We start from the raw sequence: 19043 nt of genomic DNA on the forward strand, positions 1-19043 counted from the left end.
TAATCCTATGACTACACTTATATGTCATAATCGAAAAAATTTTATAATATAAATAATTTACCATATTATAAAAACTTGTTTTACCATTTTAAGCAAACAGACTCGATTGCCCGACTTTAACGTAAGTCCGACTAATGTTTATTTCGCATGAGTGGAAAGAAATTGGTCATTGATAAGGTCTCGGGATAGTCGTAAAGTTCAATTTGTAAAGAAGTGAATGAAAGAGGGAGAAAGAGAAAGAGAGAAAGATGGATACAGAGAAAGAGAGAGAGAGAGAAAGAGAGAGGCACAAGCTATTCCTTGCTTGAAAGTTTTTAAGCTCATTTTCAGGGATTTCCATCTTCCCTCTCCTCTCATTTTACTACTTATACTCGACGGTCGTTAACCGACGTACAGCTACCGAAATCGTAAAAAGCAGCCTCTTGTGAATCAGAGGCGAGTCAGCGTACGTCTATCATTTCTCTTTCTTTCTCTTTCTCTCTCTCTCTCTCTCTCTCTTCCTCTCTCTCTTTGCTCTTTCGTTCCACTCCGAGTATACTACACGTAAAAAGATATCTAACGATGGACGTGTGTAAAGGTAAAGCTCGGCTCTCTCACATCAAACTTCGTCGTTCGTTCGTTCGCTCAGGCGCGCGCGCGCGCACCCGTTAACACACACAGACACACACAGAGAAAGAGAGAAATACAACACACATACGTACGTACATACATGCTTCCGAATATTTTCGTCGGAAGCATAGTCTTTGTTATCGTCTACCCGAGACTCATCAAATTGCTGCCGTATTTTATGCTGTCCTTCCCCTCATTCCTTCTCCCCCGCCGTACCTCCCAACCCATCGCTCTTTATCTTTCTCTCTGTCTAAGTACCACGTATTCTTCCGCGATCTTCAAAAGATCCGTATAAGCTTCGCGTCCATGACCGAGCAGCTTTGCAGTTGGGTAATCCGGCGGAGAATTCACGAAATTCCACTTTCTTTCTCGGAAACTCTCTCGATATGGTCCTATCGTTACTATTACATTCGTTATAAAAAATAAAAAAAAAAAAAATAATAATAATAATAAAAAGAAAAAGAAAAAGGAAAAAGAAGAAAAAATGTCACCCCTACAATTCCATCTCCCTCTCACTCGCTCCCTATTCCCATGTCGGTATAATTTTACGAACACGCACTGTGCTATGAAAGAGAAACGTTCGGTTTGAAATAGAAAGAAAAATAAAAAAAAAAAAAAATATATATATATATATATATATATATATATATATATATACGTGAATTTGTTTCTCCACCAATGGTTTTGAATCCCATTGACTTTTCTTTTTTCGCTAGCGGTTGTAACTCCGACGAGTGAAAAAAGAAAAAAGAGGAAGAAAAAAATATAACAGGTATCTTTTCTCTTTAACTCCTCGTTAGAATAAAACGGCGTATCTTACAAAAGAAGGATCGTATTTTCTTTCCTTACGTATTATTTTCTTTCTCTCTCTCTCTCTCTCTCCTCTCTCTCTCTCTCTCTCTCTCTCTCTCTCTCTCCATCTCTCTGTCTCTCGTACTTTCTCGTATTTTCACGGTCTCCTAGTACTTAGGGAAAAATCTCTTTCACGCCAGTACCAATGGTTAAAAGAAAAACTAGGAGAGGAAGAAAAAGAAAAAATAAAGGTAGGAAGGAAGAAAGTAAAGAAAAAAAGGAATAGATATACATAGAGTCCGTGGGTTGTGGCGATCGGGGTTTGAGGGTAGATGGGTTGGGATTGGGGTTGGCTGGAAGGGTGATGGGAAGAAGAACGGCTCGAAAAATATATGTATTTCTACAAACTTCTCCCCCTTTAGATAGAAAAAGAAAAGAAGACCGTTTGGAAGAGAAGTAGGAAAGGAAGAAGTAACGTACATACATAGCCGTAGGCGGAATGGCGGAGGAGGAAAAGGTATCCTCGTCGAAATTTTCAGGCGAAAACTTTCCGCGGCGATTGTACGATGCAGCAGACTCCTCTTTCTGTCCGGCGCGGAAGAAGGGCGGACGAGAAAGATGAGGCACGAGATGAAAGGACGAGGAACCGGCCGGGTGATGGAGACGTAGGAGGAGGAGGAGGAGCAGAAGAAGGTGGAGAGGTGGAGATAGAGGTAGAGGTAGAGGTGGAGATAGAGGTGGAGGAAGAGGTGGTGCACAGAGACAGAGAGAGAGAGAGAGAGAGAGAGAGAGAGAGAGAGAGAGAATAGAGAAAGAAGAGAGAGAGGAAAGGGATAGGAGAATAGCAGGTAGGAGAATACCCTACCCTGAGAGGGTAGAAGGTTGTTGGTGAGCGAGTCAAAGAGGCGTACATAAAGCGAGCAGCGTCTACACTAAAGAAAGAGGTAGAGAAGAGGGGAGTGGGTGGGTAAGAGTGCTGAGAGAGAAAGAGAGAGAGAGAGAGAGAGAGAGAGCTACCAACGTTGGAATTACTTCGTCCAGGGTGCTTTCGAGATTACCGCTAAATTTTTCGTCGTTTGTCAGTTTCCCCGACGTTCGCTTCCAAGCTAGGGCGGTAATTTACGAGACACCCTAGAAGCGTTGCCGCCCTTTCACGAGCCGATACTTTAAAGTCGGTAGAAAGGAACAAACCCTCCCGTATTAGTTTTCTTTTCATCGCTCGAGTTTTATCTCCAAGGGAAATAGGCGTAAGGGCCAGTCGGAAAAAAAAAGAGAAATGGAGGAAGACAATAATGAAAAAAGAAAGAAAGAGAGAGAGAGAGAGAGAAAGAGAAGAAAGGATAAAAGGAAAAAAGAAATCAAAAATATTTTCTTTTGTTTCTGTTCATCCTGAAAGGTAAATCGATCTTGAAAAACATCTAACACTAACGATACATTTCGTTATTGAAGATATTTCTAAGGAAATAACTATCTACTTACTTATGTATTTTCACGATTAAACTTCTCAATTTATGTAGACGGGTCGTTTTAGCGCATTAAGGTGCGTCATAAATTAAAGAACCCTAATCAGGTACATGGAAGGAAACCAGCTGGATATGAGGCTACTCTTCGCGTTATTCCAAGAGATTTCGTAAACCCTCCCAAAGAGGGAGTCGTGTAAAAGAAGCGTAAACTCGCGAGGATATCTTAGAAGAAACAGTACCGAAGACTAAGCTCCTCTTTTTTTTGTTCCGCCCTCTCATTCCTTTCGACGATAATAAATTTCCTCGCAAATAGCCAAGCTTCTAGTGTACGCTAGGTAAACGATATTATGTTTCACCATGGAAGGAAACGTGCTTGGTTGTTGGTACGTTGCGCATTTCAGCGTATGTAGTACGTTTGCACTTGCACGCGCGCGCGCACGCACTTTGTCTGCATCGCGAATTTTATTACGACCTTACCGTTAGCTACAGTTTTCCACCGTGTATGCGAATGTCGCGAACTGACGGTTTTTTCAAATACGAATACATGCGTATATATCTATCTATACACCTATGCACTTATGTATGTATACGAGTATATATATATATATATATGTACATATATATATATACACACATATATATGTATGTATGTCCCGTACGTAACGTATGCGCGAACGCGTCTCCAGAATGCAGGCAAACTTGTGCGTTCTTGAATAATTCATGGCCTTCTATATACGCATATATATATATATATATATATATATGCCTATGTATGTATGTATCACGTTTATACGTGAGACAACGATTTGAACGATTTCTATTTCTTTTCTTTTCTTTTCTCTTTCATTCTTTCTTTCTTTTTTTCTTTTTTTCTTTCTTTCTTTCTTCCATCCTTCCTTTTTTCCCTCTTCACTATATCTCTATTCTCCTTCATTTTTCTCGTTTTTTGATACGTATTCATAAAAAAAAGACGGTAACTAATGACGCTCATACTCTCTCTCTTTCTCTCTCTCTCTCTCTCTCCCCACCCCTTCTCTCTTTCTCTTGAGTCGAACCTAACGTTTGATACAAAGAAAATTTGCAATTTAAATTTGCAATTATGACGTAAAGAGCATGGGACACTAATAGTCTCCGCAAGAAGAACTTTTAATTCCTCTCTGATCGGTGAGTAAAGCAATTTCCTGGTTCCTGTGATCTCGCCCACATACGATGCCACTCTGCGTGTGTTCGATGTGCGATTTAAAAGTCGATCCGGATGTCGTGAAGTGTAGGCGAAGCGTATCGGTTTGAATGAAAACGGTCTGACGACGAGTGATATCGACCTATCGAGTTATTCCACTTTTCGAATCGATCGTGTCGAGTAGTACGAACGTACCGTACGAACATACAAGTGGGATAAAGTTCGAGTGGGAACAACAATAAACGGTGAAGAAAGTGTAGACAGAATGAACGGTGAAGTAAGGATGAGCTTCGTCGTAGAATGAACTACTACTTCTCTATACTGCTTATAAGTTAATACTTGTATCGAGATGGAGTTTGAGTATCGAAAAGATTTTAGAATGTTCAAGTGATCGAAGGCAAAGTGAGAGAAAAGAGGAAAAAAAAAGAAAGGAAAAAGGGAGAGAGAGAGAGAGAGAGAGAGAGATAGAGACGCGAAGTAAGAAGAAACAATAAACTTTGCTTCTCGGTGAAATTTAATTTTGATACATACCTTTGGTAAAAAAGTACGAAGTATTTTACAGTTAGGTAGCTAGGTAGCCGCTCGGATAGTAACGAAAGAAACAAGAAAGAAAAAAGATACGTCGTCGGAAGTTGCTAAAGTTGCAAAGGTACCATCCCCTTATCTTCCACGCGATCCCTTCTCACCCTTTTCTCCATTGCTTCCATACTCTCGAGGTACATGAGACTAACACCACTTCAGGAGAGTTCACTCGCTGTCCTCTTACTCGATGGATTTTCTCCGTCCACCCGAAGTGTATACCTTCGTGTAGTTCGAAACTGCCTGCGGAATTTAGATTGCGTCATTAGGGAAACGCGGAAGCACTTGGCCGCGGATTCCGACTTTGATTGGGAAGCGGCAAACGATTTACATATTGTTTTCCTGCAGCGCCGTTGCCCCATTATCGTTACGTCAATGAAATTCGAACTTTCCTTGAATCGTGTTCTCTACCTTTCTCTCTTCTTCTCTTTGTTTATCTTCATCATCTCCTTCAGAGAGAAATTCCACCCTCGATTGCGTTTCCACCTACTACAAGAGTTTTAACGAAGAGTCTGGAATTCGCATAGGAACGTGAATGAAACGCATTGAAAGAGAGACAGAATATGTATGCGCGCGCGCACGCGCATGTGTGTGTGTGTGTGTGTGTGTGTGTAAGAAAGAGAGAAAAGGAAGGAGAGGATGCAAGAAGAGACGATCATTTCCATGGCTCGCACGATTTCCCAACAAAATTCAACTGTATTTTCGATCTACAGAAATTCTGTCGCAGTACTTCAACCGAAACGCTATATCCACATATTCATTTTTTCTTTCTTCGGCTCCGATGACATCGATCCTATCGAATTACGGAGAAATTATAATGTTAAATAAACGAGTACGATCTGTACACAGTATTATAGACCGAATTATATATAAATATATATATATATATATATATATATATATATTTATTATATTATCTAGCTACGAGTATCGACGATATTCGTCTATCATTCCATTTTGGTTTGCTTTCGGGTTGATTTTTCTTCTGTTTTTCTTCACAAGCGAGGAAATTCATTTCCTCTGCGAAATCCTAACAACGAAGTTCGATTTGTTCTTTTATCTTTGTCGCTACTTCTTTCAGTAACTTTAAAACAAAAAAAAAACATATATATATATATATATATATATATATATATAACGCAAAAATAAATGATATAAATATATAACAATCGGAAGAAGAGAATTGAAAAATTGGCGACTTAAGGAATTAAAATGTATATATCATTTTAAGATGTATGAATGGAAATTTATACATTGTCATTATTTATAGATTAGATAGCGGACTTTTTAAATGTAATTTAGGAATTTTAATTTAATACGTATAAAATTTGTAATCGATTATAAAGTCGATACCATCTTGAGAAACAATTTACAATAGTAAACAGCACATATACATCATCTTGTCGAATTTATTTCGATTTTCAATTTTCATGCTATGATCTATGAACATGAGCGAGCTATCCGAAACCGAGATATCGCGTGACCAATCCTTATTCCTTTCGTCCAAAATGGAATTTCTAAGAGAATTCATGAAAGATGAAGCGAAAGCAATATAAGCGTAATTTCCAATGGCGCATGTTGTGAGAAACTTCGCACTTTTGTTACCCTAAGATCCTCAACTGAATTATTTTGTCTCGACAGTTTCTTCTTCGTGACGAGAATACTATCTGAATTCTGGTTTCTCTTCTATATGTGAGTTTGTGTTGTACGAATGGATAAGGGATGATCGCGTGTCGCGTGTTTATGGGTCCAGAAAGAGAAAGAGAAGTAGAGACAGAGACAAGAACATAAGCAGAGACGGAGAAAGAGATAGAGATAGTGAGAGAGAGAGAGAGAGAGAGAGGAGAGAGAGAGAGAGAGAGGGTGGAAATGATAAGCGCCTCTGATAAGGGATGGTGGAAACGCCTTGTTCCAAGCGAATGTAACGTTGGTTGCAGTTACCCAGGCGCCTTATTACCAAGGGTCGACGTCGTTAAACCGAGACTATCGCACTGGGCCATCTACACTGACAGCATTTATACACGCTCATACATCTTACGTCCCCAGCAGAAAGGCGTTGCCGATTTTCCATATCACATCGCGATAATCTCATGCTCGCACTTGATAAAAATCTTTCCCATTCCTTTTCGTTTATTGAACCATTCAAAAAGAAAAAAAAAATAAAACGAATGTCATCTTATTTGCTATTTATCCTAAATAGGATCTATTATAACACGCATTTCAACATTAAATACTCCTTTCATAACGTAACATTGAATGAACGAAATAAAAGTATATCAAATTAAATTGACGTCGATTTTTTCACGTATAAAAGTAATAATAATCTTTATGAAAGAAAATTATACCTCTGTTCGAAAGTTAATTAAATTTATTAAAAAGGACAATCTTAAAATGTTATGACAGAGAGGAAGAGCAATTACAACAATCGGCTTTCTCCTTGACGCATTTCTCTATAGACCAATATCGCGTGTCCAATAACGTAGAGACGGGGGAGTGAGCCTGAGGTTCTCGAGTAACGCAGACGGCGCTCTATTCGTAACCGAGACGACAGCGCGCTTCGATAGCTCGCACCTGCGACCCATTACCCTATGAATTACATCGTACGAAGACCTGGTAGAGAGAGAGAGAGAGAGAGAGAGAGAGAGAGAGAGAGAAGCACCTTGCAATTCGCCGTAGCCCGAAGTAGTAACACGGGCGATTGGCTTGCGAATTCGCCATCCCTTCGAGGAGAAACCCGAGAAGGAGGATGAGCGTCACGTTAGGTGTGCCTGGAGTCTCGAGATAAGCGACTATGCAGGTGCTGGGTAATGTCGAGGAGTAAGAGCTAGTACGCGCGCGTGTATGTATGTTTATATATGTGTATACGTGACATGTGTGTGTGTGTGTGTGTGTGTTTGTAAGAGAGAGGAAGAGGAAGAGAAAGAATAGAGGTGGAAGCTGACAGATTCGAAAGCTCGATGGTGTACGTTGCTTCCTGTTCCTCGAAGGCAATGACCAATCCTCGAGTACATACTATTCAAGGACACGAAAAAAAAACACTCTTTTCATAGTTGAATTCCAAACACGATTCTTCGCTTGGTTTACCCGTTTCTTCGTTCACACGGTGTTTCGCGATGTAGATAAGCAATAATCGCTCGCACGATCTTTAGATTGAAAAAGTACGTTGAACCGAGAATAGACCAGATATATAGGAAACGTTTGTATTTGAATATATATATGCGAAACAAAGTTTGTAGACAATGTTGCTTTCTAGTATATAACGTAGAAACTATTGTAAAATAATATACACCGTATAGAGTATATAGAAAAGAAAGAGAGCGAGAGAGAGAGAGAGAGAGAGAGAGAGTTGATAAAATTAAGATAGTGATATTATGTTCGTAGTTCAACAAAGGTGACCTATATTTTCATTATTCATACAAAAGTACCTTTGTGAACTTATACGTATAGAACAGATCCTTTGTGTCTTTACCGAGAAAAGAGAGAGAGAGAGAGAAACAGAGATGAGATAATTAATACGCTTGAAATATTCTGTTAAATTGCAAGTCGTGTATGAAAATATTAGATACGTGTAAAAATAAAAACTAAAAAAAAAAACGTCTTTAATAACGAGCACGCTTTGGAAATATCGTATTTGCGAATTCATTAATGTCCAGTATCAATGAGAGATAAAAAATGTTACGAGCTTCTATATCCGCGATAGACTTTGATTAGAAACTACTGGGAAATTAACAAAGACCTCGTAAAATCGTTCGAACGTGATATTCGTTATTTAATACAAATGAAAATGAAATTGAAACGTTCGATTGACCACGTTCGAGTTTGATCGGCACGTAAGAAATTGAATTTTCAAAGGCATCGTGTTTAAATTTACCAAGGATAAATTTCATGTGAAAGTGTCCTCCGTGAAAGAACCTCGATTGATATACCTTACTATCTACAAGCTCAAAGCTCAAGCTACGCCTGAAGCCGGAAGATAAGAATGAGAGTAAAGGAATGATGGTGATACAGGAAGAATTTCAAGCACGATATAAAACACTGGAATTACATTTTCTATTTGGAGAACACGTCACGACGAACCATATGTACTCTCTAGTTAGATACTCGAAGGAAACGCAAATTGGTTATATAAAATGGGGACTCGTAACGATCGTAAACTTTTCGCAAACGATCGAGATTCTCGTGATATCGACCGATATCGTTCGACTTGTTTTACCTCGAAACGAACTTATAAACGTGTGTGTATATATGTATACGTACGTACGTATATAGAAGTGTAAGTTATACGAACGTATCGAAGAACTTTGGGGTTCGAAGGTGAGGCTTCTTTTTTTTAGAATTTACTTACCTTCGGGGCAAGAGTAGATAGCTATGAGAACGAAAGAAGTAAAATAAAGATGACGACGACTACGACGACTACGACGACGACGACGACTACGACGACTACGACGACTACGACGACGACGACTACGACGACGACGACGACGACGACGACGACTACGACGACGACGACGATGTTGCCCGAGAAAGGACATAAGACACGTCGGTGAAATGGATGGAATAGAGAGGAGGTAAAGAGAGATGATGGTGAAGAAAGAAAAGGAAAAGGAGGAAGATGAGGAGTAAGAGAAGAAGAAGGAGGAGGAGGAAGCATCAGTAAAGAAGAGAAAGGTAGGATGAGAAACGGTAGACAAGGTCCCTTGGGAAATCATCGGTGTCCTCTCCCGTCCTTTCTCCTTGGTCCACCTTCTCTCCCCGTTTTCTTCCTCGTCGAAAAGGATCCCTTCTATATAATATCTTACGACAAGCACCATCGAGTTGAAGCTTTCTTGGACCGTCGAACGCCATAAAGCGTAAACTCCAAGGTAATCCGTCCATCGTCAGCAAGTAGATAGAAACAGGAAAGAGAGTGGCTGCCTGATCTAAGACGGAAAAGTGATCTATGTCTAGTTTGTTGATTATCGGATCGAAGCGAAACGAAAACCGGTTTTATTTCCTGCATCATGAATCTTGAACAAAAACTCTCTCTCTCTCTCTCTCTCTATCTCCCTTTCTCTCTTTCTCTTTTTCTCTCTCACTCTATTTCTTCCTTACGATGTTGAATAACGACGGAAGAGAAACTAAAGAGCGTTGTACATTTTTAACTCGGATTTCTTTCAACATAGAGATCATTATAAACGGATAACGAGGTACATGAGGTTAATGAGGAGTAAGACGATATTCGATGTGATAATATTGAACTTACACGTAGATACCAATTATTAGACGAAAAGCTTCGATATAATTGACGGAAAATTATGTTAAATGAAAAAAGAAAAAGAAAAAAAGAAAGAAAGAAATGAAAAAAGACGAGAAAATAAAATAAAATTTGAGAAAAAAATCTTCTCGATCGGTATAAAGTAATTATCATAATTCTATCATTCTATCATTCGTTTATTCAAATCGAAGAAGAATTCTAGATTCTCGCGAATAAAATGTAAAGAAGAAAAGACGTATCCTTCGTATGTGTTAGTGTAAAGTGAAAGAGAGAGAGAGAGAGAGAGAGAGAAAGAGAGAGAGAGAGAGAGAGAAAGAAAGAGAGAGAAAGAAGCAAAAAAAATACAATTCGAAGTATAATATAAAAGAAAGAAATAGAAAGAGATAGGAGGGACGACCTTTTGAAATTAGGTCGTGTGCCGGGCAACACGAGTGACGAGACGGAGAGTATTCGGCAGGAATTCAACCCCATTCGAGAGCTTGAGGGGTGGTAGATTTGGGATGCAACGTTTCTCTCTGTTCTCCTATCAGATGTGTTCTCTCTCTCTCTCTCTCTCTCCCTCTCTCTCTCTCTCTCTCACATACACACACAGGCACACACATATACATACATTCACGCAATTCGTGCATCCATTTTCTATCTCTTTCTCTCTCTATCTATCTATGTGTGTATCTATCTTTCCTTCTCTATCGACTAATCCTCTCTCTCTCTCTCTCTCTTTCTCACTCTCTCTCTCTCTATCTGTCTGTCTCGCTCTCTCTTATTATCTCCTCTTTATCCTCTCTTTCTGTTCCTCTTTGACGAGGGCGCGTAGCGGACACTGTACAGGACGACAAAAGGCAATCGAGGCCAATGGGCTAGTGGCGCGTACGTCGAACATTTGATTGACGTTGAAGGTGTGCCGCGGCACATTGATTGCGCTCATTGTTCCACGCGTACAGATAGCCTTGCACCTGCAGACCGACCGATCTACCAACTTCAATTTTTTTCTCTCTCTCTCTCTCTCTCTCTCTCTCTCTCTCTCTGTCCCCCTTTCTTTCTTTCTCTCTCTCTTTTCCTCTCTTTCTCTTCCTCTCTTTCTCTTCCTCTCTTTCTCTCTCTCTCTTTCTCTCTCTCTCTTTCTCTCTCTCTTTCTCTCTCTCTCTCTCTCTCTCTCTTCCTCTCTTTCTCTTCCTCTCTTTCTCTCACTCTCTCTCTTCCATTCTTTCGTTCTTGCTCGGTACCATAAATCGTTAACGTGCCTTGATGGAGATGACCTTTCGTAAACGATTTCGTATCTGCAGACAAAAGACATGCAAATTGTTAGGTCGAGGACAAAAAGATAGGAAAGAATTATAGAAAAAAAAAAAAAGAAAAAAAGAAACGAAAAGAAAAGAAAAAGAAAGAGAAAAAAGCGAGAACAATCTGCTTTCCCAAAAAAACTGGATTCCTAGTTTACTTGTTTTTGTTCTTATGTACGTATATGTATTCTCTGTCTCTGTCTCTCTCTCTCTCTCTCTCTCTCTCTCTCTCTCTCTTTTTCTTTCTCTGAAAGAACGTAATAATAAAGCGAAATACACAAATATGCGTTATCGTTTAGTCGAACGGTATGCAACTCGAAAAAGAGGACAATGGGGACTAGATGCAACACGAAGAAATGAAATGGGTTCCAACAAAAGCAATAGAAAAATTGTAGACAAAATGGGATACGTAAAAGAAGTGGAAGAAGGGTAGTTTAATACGTAGAAAGGTAGAAAGGAAAAAATTTAAATTGCTTCTTAAAGAATATATTATTTTAAAGGGAACGCGAAATTGCAAAGAAATATACGAAACATACATTCGTTAACGAATAAAAACATAGTTTTCATGGTACGCCTTCCAATCTAAAGATGCAATATCGTTTCCTTCCATTTTATTCGAATTCTTTATCGCGTTACGTGGAATAATATCCTAGAATGAAGGCTCGTTTTGTGGTATTCGCGTCTTGGATTTATTAGATTCTAGATAACCATTGGAACAACAAGAAAAGACACTTCAGCGTATCGATTCGAATTTGTTCACACGTATCGTTCCAATAATTCGAACATTTTTCTTCGATCGTTTCGTGGGCAATATGTTCTTCTCTTTTTTTTTCTTTTTTTTCTTAACGTCAACGATAAATCTAATCGCTAAAAATACTTTCCTCATTTTCTCGTACAAAGAATAAAAAGACTTAACGTGCATCTCGAAACGTTTCGTGGACATTTCCATCGATAAAAATAGAAAAAAAATGGAAGAGCGAGAAAGAGACAGAGTGACAAAAAGAGAGAGAGAGAGAGAGAGAGAGAGAGAGAGAAAGAGGACGATCTTATGAGTTTCCACGAGAATGCACTTTCCCGGCGGATGGAAGATAAAACGTTTATTCTTGAAACAGTGGACACAGCTGGAGGCATCGCGCTAGAGATACGACTACCAGACTCCGAGAGTTTTAAGCCAGTAAAGGAACGTAAGAAACAATGAGAAAGAATGGAAAGAGAAAGATAGAAGAAAGAGAGAGAGAGAGAAGATGGGAAAGTCTAACGCAGCCCGAAGAAAAGCGCCTTTTTGTCTCGAAAACTCGGCTCAGGCTTTCAGAGCGCTTTAAAATGGCACGGAGGTTATGCTACGAAGCACTCGCGATGCGTTGCGAAAACTGTATGAAGCTAGAGGATAGGAGAGGCAAGAAAAGAAAGAAGAGAAATGGTAAAAGAGAGAGAGAGAGAGAGAGAGAGAAAAAGAGGACAAGGGATGGAACTGTAAGTTCGCCTTAACAGCGAGAAGGATGAAAATGGAGGAAGAGGTTGAAAGTTTCTCTCATATTTCCAACAATCACTCGTCCACCATCACCCTCCTTTTGCCATACTCATTCCCCTTATCACCCCTAACTCCACCTGGTCCCACCCCTCCTCTCCCATTATCCTTACCACTCTTCCCTTCGCCGACTTTCTCCATTCGAGAAATTGAAATGACCAACGAGTCTCACCGAGATCGACACTTTCGTAGAAAGGATGTTCACGATTTTTATCGATGTCGATGTAACAAATAAAATGGGACAACTGAAAATAGATAGATGATAGTTGTACTTGAAAAGTAGAAGGTCTTTCGAACTAGAACGAAAAGACGAATCGGACTGGTCTCTGATTTCGTTTATACGAATAATATTTTATATTACACGTCATTCTTGGATAAAAATCAAACGAGATGAAAATATTTCAAAAAGAACTAGTCGATTTTGATTGTATGTTACCTTCTCTATCTCGGGGAAAGAAATTTTTCGAAATAAATCGTGAGAAAATCATAGGAAAGTTCTTCGTATGAAATCGAAATACGTAGTCTTTCTTTGTCAAGAAAAACTTGAATAATTTTTCCGCGAGCACGACTGACTTTTCGAAGGTTCTTCGAAACTTTCACATGGCACTCGTCGTATAACCGTGAGATTATTCGTTCGACAGTTTCGAAAACGTCCTTCGAGGCAGTTCCGAAGCGCTATAACAGGATGGCCATAACGAAACTTTTCCCCCAACTTGTTGCCCGTCGCGTTGAAACTTTCGGAGGACGAAGGTGCACCCTGTAAAATTGGTCATGTTCCTACACGAGTAGTTTTTAAGAAGCAGCTTTCGCTCCCTCTTAGTAGACAGCTAAACAACTTTCTCAACTTGTTGCCCGCAGCTACGTCGTGCGTCACCAACGCGATGAGAGTATCCTACGAGGACTCGTAAAATCGTTTCCCTTTCCTAACGGGACTTTTTTCCCCTCCCTCCACATCCCACGTCCCCCTTCCCGCTCCTATTCGATCGCAACTTCTCTACGAACTTACAGACTCTACTATCTCTTTATTCAAGTCTAGTACTCGTTTCTAAAGCCTTCGTGTAATATCAAATAAATCGATTTTTCGTTAGATAAAAAATTCAACTTAATTTTAACGTCGATGAGAAAAGTGAAAATAACGTTTTGGGTTAATAGACGAGTGACCCTGAAATCGCGATACCGATGATTCGATTAAGTATGCCCATCAAGCGCCATTACGTCGAACGAGATTTAATAAACCTCGAATGTACCGAAGGCGACGAGATCTACGTAACGAAAGTTTCTAAAAGCTTTAGCTACGCGAATGCCCCGAGAGCCATGAATGTTTTACTCCGAGCGTGGAATGCTGTCGTTCGATTCGTACGAGCATGGAAGTCAAATTCCTTTACCGAGTCGAATTTCGATCGAAAAGGATGAGTATATGCACAACACATACCAACACACGTGTCCTTAATCGTTAGTTATTGAAATATAAGACTACAAAGTTATATTGAGACGATAAGACTTTTCTCCTTACTTAGCTCCCTCTCTCTCTCTCTCTCTCTCTCTCTCTCTCTCCATTTTCATATATCTTCCTTTATCTTCATTGTAAGAGGACAACGAGGCTATACGCCAAGCGACAAGCTGATCTCCTTAAACTTTAAACTCGCAGCCCTCCGGAGAGATCTCTCGACTCGAGACCATCCACGGAGATGAGGTGAATATTTTAGGTGACTCGAGTGTCCTCTGAAACACGCCGACGAAACTATTCGCTGCTGCGCCCGACATGACAGTCCAAATTTATGTTTAACCGATCCGAATAAATTACAATTCTTCGAAGCAGAAAATATAAGCCAAAGGGAAGTTCCATCTCGTTATCGTTGCTCGATTCGATGAACGGTGCAGAATACAAAAAATACCCATGAAAAAAAGAAAAAGAAAAAGAAAAAGAAAATTAGAAAAGAATAAATGAAAAAGAAAAAGGAATTATCCCGATAAAATATTAAATATTGTATAATTCGTATTAAGTAAGTACAGAAGACGATCTACTATAATATTTTACGTACAATTCCTCGAAGAAAAGAATTTTGATGATATTGAAAAAAATCCCTCAGTTAAAATTCCTTCTACGATAAGTAAGGCAAAAGTATTATTAAAGTGATGAAAAGGAAAATCGCGAGGGAGGGACGGTTAAGATACGTTCCATCGTTCGAATCAAATAATTGCCATTTTGATCGAGAAAGCAAACAGAAGTAACTCACTTTGAATCTAAGAAAGACGCATGAACGATCCGGGAAGAGTCCACCAACCATAGTTGTGAAAGTGTAAGAGGCTTTTATTCGGTCAGATTTACTCTGCTCCACCCTTATTCTTTCCCCCTTTGGAATATGCCCTTCCTCATCCGTTCTTTTACTCCCTCTCTTTACTCCGGGACTCTGCAAATTCAATCTTACCAGCGACCTCTAGCCGCCTACACAGTTTGTTCCGCCTATTGATTCCGGCTTCGCATGCGGAGGGGCTAACTTACGCTGGACCCTTCTCTCTCTCTCTCTCTCTCTCTCTCTCTGTGTGTGTGTGTGTGTCTGTCTCTCTTTCTCTCTCTACCTACCTACTTATTATCTTTGCCTCGTACAACGAATTTCCTTGATGATGATAAACCCACATAAAGTATACATTTTAATGGCAAATTTCGACAAAAGATCAAAAAAAAAAAAAAAAAATAAAGGAAAATAAAAAGAAAACTTCGTAATATAAACCCAATTACAAACCCAATATCATTTTCCGTGTCGATGCGAAGTTACATTTGTAAAGTAGAAAGATCAATGTCTTCGATATCTTCTTTCATTATGACAGCACGACATCCGAATATCGTCAGTTCAAAGTTCCTGTTCTACTAGAGACGCAAAAGTGTATCCTACGGGGGGACATATTTTACCAGGAATTCTAGATAGCTCTCGAGAATGACTCGCCCCATTCGAGAAATTGCACGAATATAAATCACATGGTAGAAAGGTAGTAGCGAATGTCTGGATGTAGCTGCACGTAAACGATAATCCATGCGCAATGTGATTAATAATAATTTGCTGGTCGGCATAAGCGGAACCGATTAGTCGGCTTAGCCGAGCGTTATGGTAATTGGAAGCCATTACCCATAGAGTATTCTCTCTCTCTCTCTCTCTCTCTCTTTCTCCCATTCTCTCTCTCTCTCTCTCTCTCTCTCTTTCTCTCTCTCTCTCTATCTATCTATCTATCTATCTCTAGCACTTTCTCTTCCTCTTATACCAAAGAAAGCCTTGAAATTTCTATACCCTTTCTATATCCTATAATCTCTACCTTTTTCTCTATAAAATTTTATCCATTCATCTACGTCCGTTATCAATTCCCACTATTGTTGGTCACTTGGAATGTCTAAAAACGATCGTCCATTCGGGATTCACTATCGACCTCTGAAAGTCTTCGATTTTCTAGATCGATAAGTAAATGCTCTTGAGAAGGATTCATGAAGACGGATTGACTCGAATCCAAGTTGGATAAGAGTGAGAGTGAGAAACAGAGAGAGAGAGAGAGAGAGAGAGAGTAAGAATGAGGGGGGAGAGAATGAGAAAGAAAGAGAAGAGAATAAAGAGGAGAAAGGGGATTTGTAGATTTCCAGGAAGAGCACGATCATGTATGGAAAGCAATGTGCTCCAAAGAAGGAAAGAACGAGACGTAAAAGTTGATTGAAAAAAATGAAGAAAGAGAGAGAGAGAGAGAGAGAGAGAGAGAGAGAAAGAGAAAGAGAGAAAGAGAATAAGAGGTAGGAAACCAGAAAAATCGTCGACGTGAGTCTCTAACGCGTATGTATGTATGTATATATGTATGTATGTATGTATGTATATATATATATATGTATATCGGAGTTCCTCTCAATCCTAGTTTCTCGAGAGATCTACCGTGAGATTCAAGCCAAAGATCGCTGTGGTGGGAGACGAGGAAGGAAAAGCAGACAAGCAGGAAGAAATGCAGGAAGCGGGTAATCCTCTGATCTGCATTGCCAACGTATCTCGAGTCAAGGGTGCTTCGCATCGTTGACCGCGTTACAAATCATTCGCATGAATGCCGATCTCGCACAAGTTCGTCACTAGTTCTATCTCTCTCTTTCTTATTCTCTTTCTCTCTCTTTCTCTCTCTCTCTCTCTCTCTCTCTCTCTCTCTCTCTCTCTCTCTCTCTCTCTCTCTCTCTCTCTCTTTACTCTCATTTTCCTTTTCGCTCATTCAATCGTACAAAAAGATAAAGGTATACTTGCGAAGGAATTTGTTTCGTCTCCTTGAAAGATTTCCTTTTAGATTCCTCTAAGGACTCTTTGAAAATACGTACTTTTGAAAGACTCGGTTTCGCATATCTATTTAAACCCGGTAGAAATCTCTCACTAAATTTCTTTGACGTGCCTTCTCGCATGACGTACGTTATATATCAAGGAAACGAGTAATTAGCATATTTTATTACGTTCGAGGTGCGAAGGGGTAGCTCCATTACCGCCTTAGACTTCCAACGGAATGCGCGTGCGCCTGTAACCCTTTCCGGTGCGTTAAGTTACCAGAAACGGCCGTGCTCTTAAATTTTAATTAATTGCACTCTCTAATTAGACTCAGGTTCTTGGCCCGGTAAAGTGCATTGCGTTAAATTCAACGAAGAGCTAGCACCAAACACTTGCACGGAATTAGTAATTAAGTACTCGAGACAATTCCGGAAGCGAGCCAGCGTGACGGCCCTGTAATTGCTGGACACTATAGGGATTTCAATTCTCCCGCGTCGAGGATTTGCATACTTTGTGTTTTGTATGCGGCGTGCATACAATCCGTAGGTATTACGAAATTCGGCCACGACTCGAATTTCTCCCTCGAACGTCGTTATAAACGAGTTACGTCACTCCCTCGAATGTCGTTACGCGTACCACGTTTTACCAGGCTCATCCCTTTTTTTTCCCCGCACAAAAACCTCTACCATGCGAAATCACCGATGTTTTTCATAGGATAAATTCACCATGGTAAGCGGACGAATGTACTACGTCGTCTATCTGTAGAGAAAACAAAAAAAAAATTGAACAATGGATTGTCGTCGAATTAAAAAATCTTTGACAGAATCTTTGATAAAGTCAATTTAATTTTGTACGATTTATGTACAACGGAAGTATTGATTTTTTGTTCGTCCCGTTAGCCACAGAACAAAGGGTCGACTTAACTATAAATTTCATTTTATAGTTAGAAACATAACTTTAATCGAAACATCGTCATACGCAAAGGTGTAATAACCTAAGTAATTAGGCTAAAGTGTCTTCGCACGATGCAAGTCCCTAACGCTGACTCGCACCTTCGCACTTTCGATCAAACCATTACAGCGAAGTAGCTGCCTGATACACTCGACCGAGTATAACTTGTCCAACGTATTACCTAGCACGGTGATTGTATAACGTAACACATCGATCCGTGTCTTCTATAACTATGCGTAGCATGCTCCATTAATCGAACCTGAAATCTAGCGAAATCATATCAGAAATATAGTTTGAAATTATGATTTTACTTCGATTGCAAAACTTTTTCTGAGAATTCTAATCATAAAAGCGTACTTCCTAATAAAATAATTAAAAAGACACTATTATAAAATCGCATCTTTTGAAAATACGATTATTAACAATCGATAGTATTTTAGGAATATGTTCGAGAAGAATAAAAAGAAAGGGAAGAAAGAAAAAAAACAAAAAGAAAAACTACATTCACTTTAATTTAAAATCGTCAATAAAATGTCGAACGTTAAAAATACTTTACCACGAGTACAACCACAATATAACGACAATGTTTTCTCTTTGTTCACAGGTGCAGCTGCTGTTGTGACATCCGCCGGTGGGCATGGTTTCGATGCACATCTACGTGGTCCCAGTTTCCTCATAGAACCACCATCGAGGGTGGAATTTTCGAATTCGAGCGGTGCCTGGCTGGATTGCACGGCATCCGGAAGTCCCCCGCCTAATATTGACTGGTCCACTGCAGATGGACATCCGGTAGATGACATATCAACCGTGCGAAGGGTACTCAGGAATGGTACACTCGTCCTGTTACCCTTTCCGGCAGCAGCTTATCGTCAAGACGTGCATAGTGCAGCTTATAGATGCGTCGCAAGTAACTCCGTTGGAAGGGTACTTAGTCGTGACGTCCAAGTTAGAGCAGGTGAGTGCATAGAAAAAGAATTAAAAAAAGTTGAAGAGAGAGAGAGAGAGAGAGAGAAAGTGGAAAAAAAAATAAACCAATAACGTGTGTAGCTGCGATTAATAAAAAAGAGAACATCTTTCTTTAAATGAAGTCCAATATCACCGTATTATCGATTCATATTTAATTAATTAAATAT

At 39.6% G+C, this 19043-nt stretch overlaps 1 protein-coding gene across 5 annotated transcripts in view; it reads left to right on the forward strand.

The window, feature by feature from the left end:
- LOC124950719 (Down syndrome cell adhesion molecule-like protein Dscam2) overlaps positions 1–19043 on the forward strand; it is a 122409-nt gene that overhangs the window by 72473 nt on the left and 30893 nt on the right. For 4 of the 5 annotated variants that reach the window (XM_047497879.1, XM_047497877.1, XM_047497880.1 and 1 more), the window contains one exon: positions 18515–18865. In XM_047497879.1, the coding sequence (XP_047353835.1) occupies positions 18515–18865 (351 nt within the window). Of the gene's footprint in view, positions 1–16467; positions 16674–18514; positions 18866–19043 lie in introns of those variants that run through there. The other variant, XM_047497882.1, reaches the window with a different exon arrangement.

Source organism: Vespa velutina, chromosome 7, assembly GCF_912470025.1.
Source record: "Vespa velutina chromosome 7, iVesVel2.1, whole genome shotgun sequence".
NCBI classification, from domain to species: Eukaryota; Metazoa; Arthropoda; class Insecta; order Hymenoptera; family Vespidae; genus Vespa; species Vespa velutina.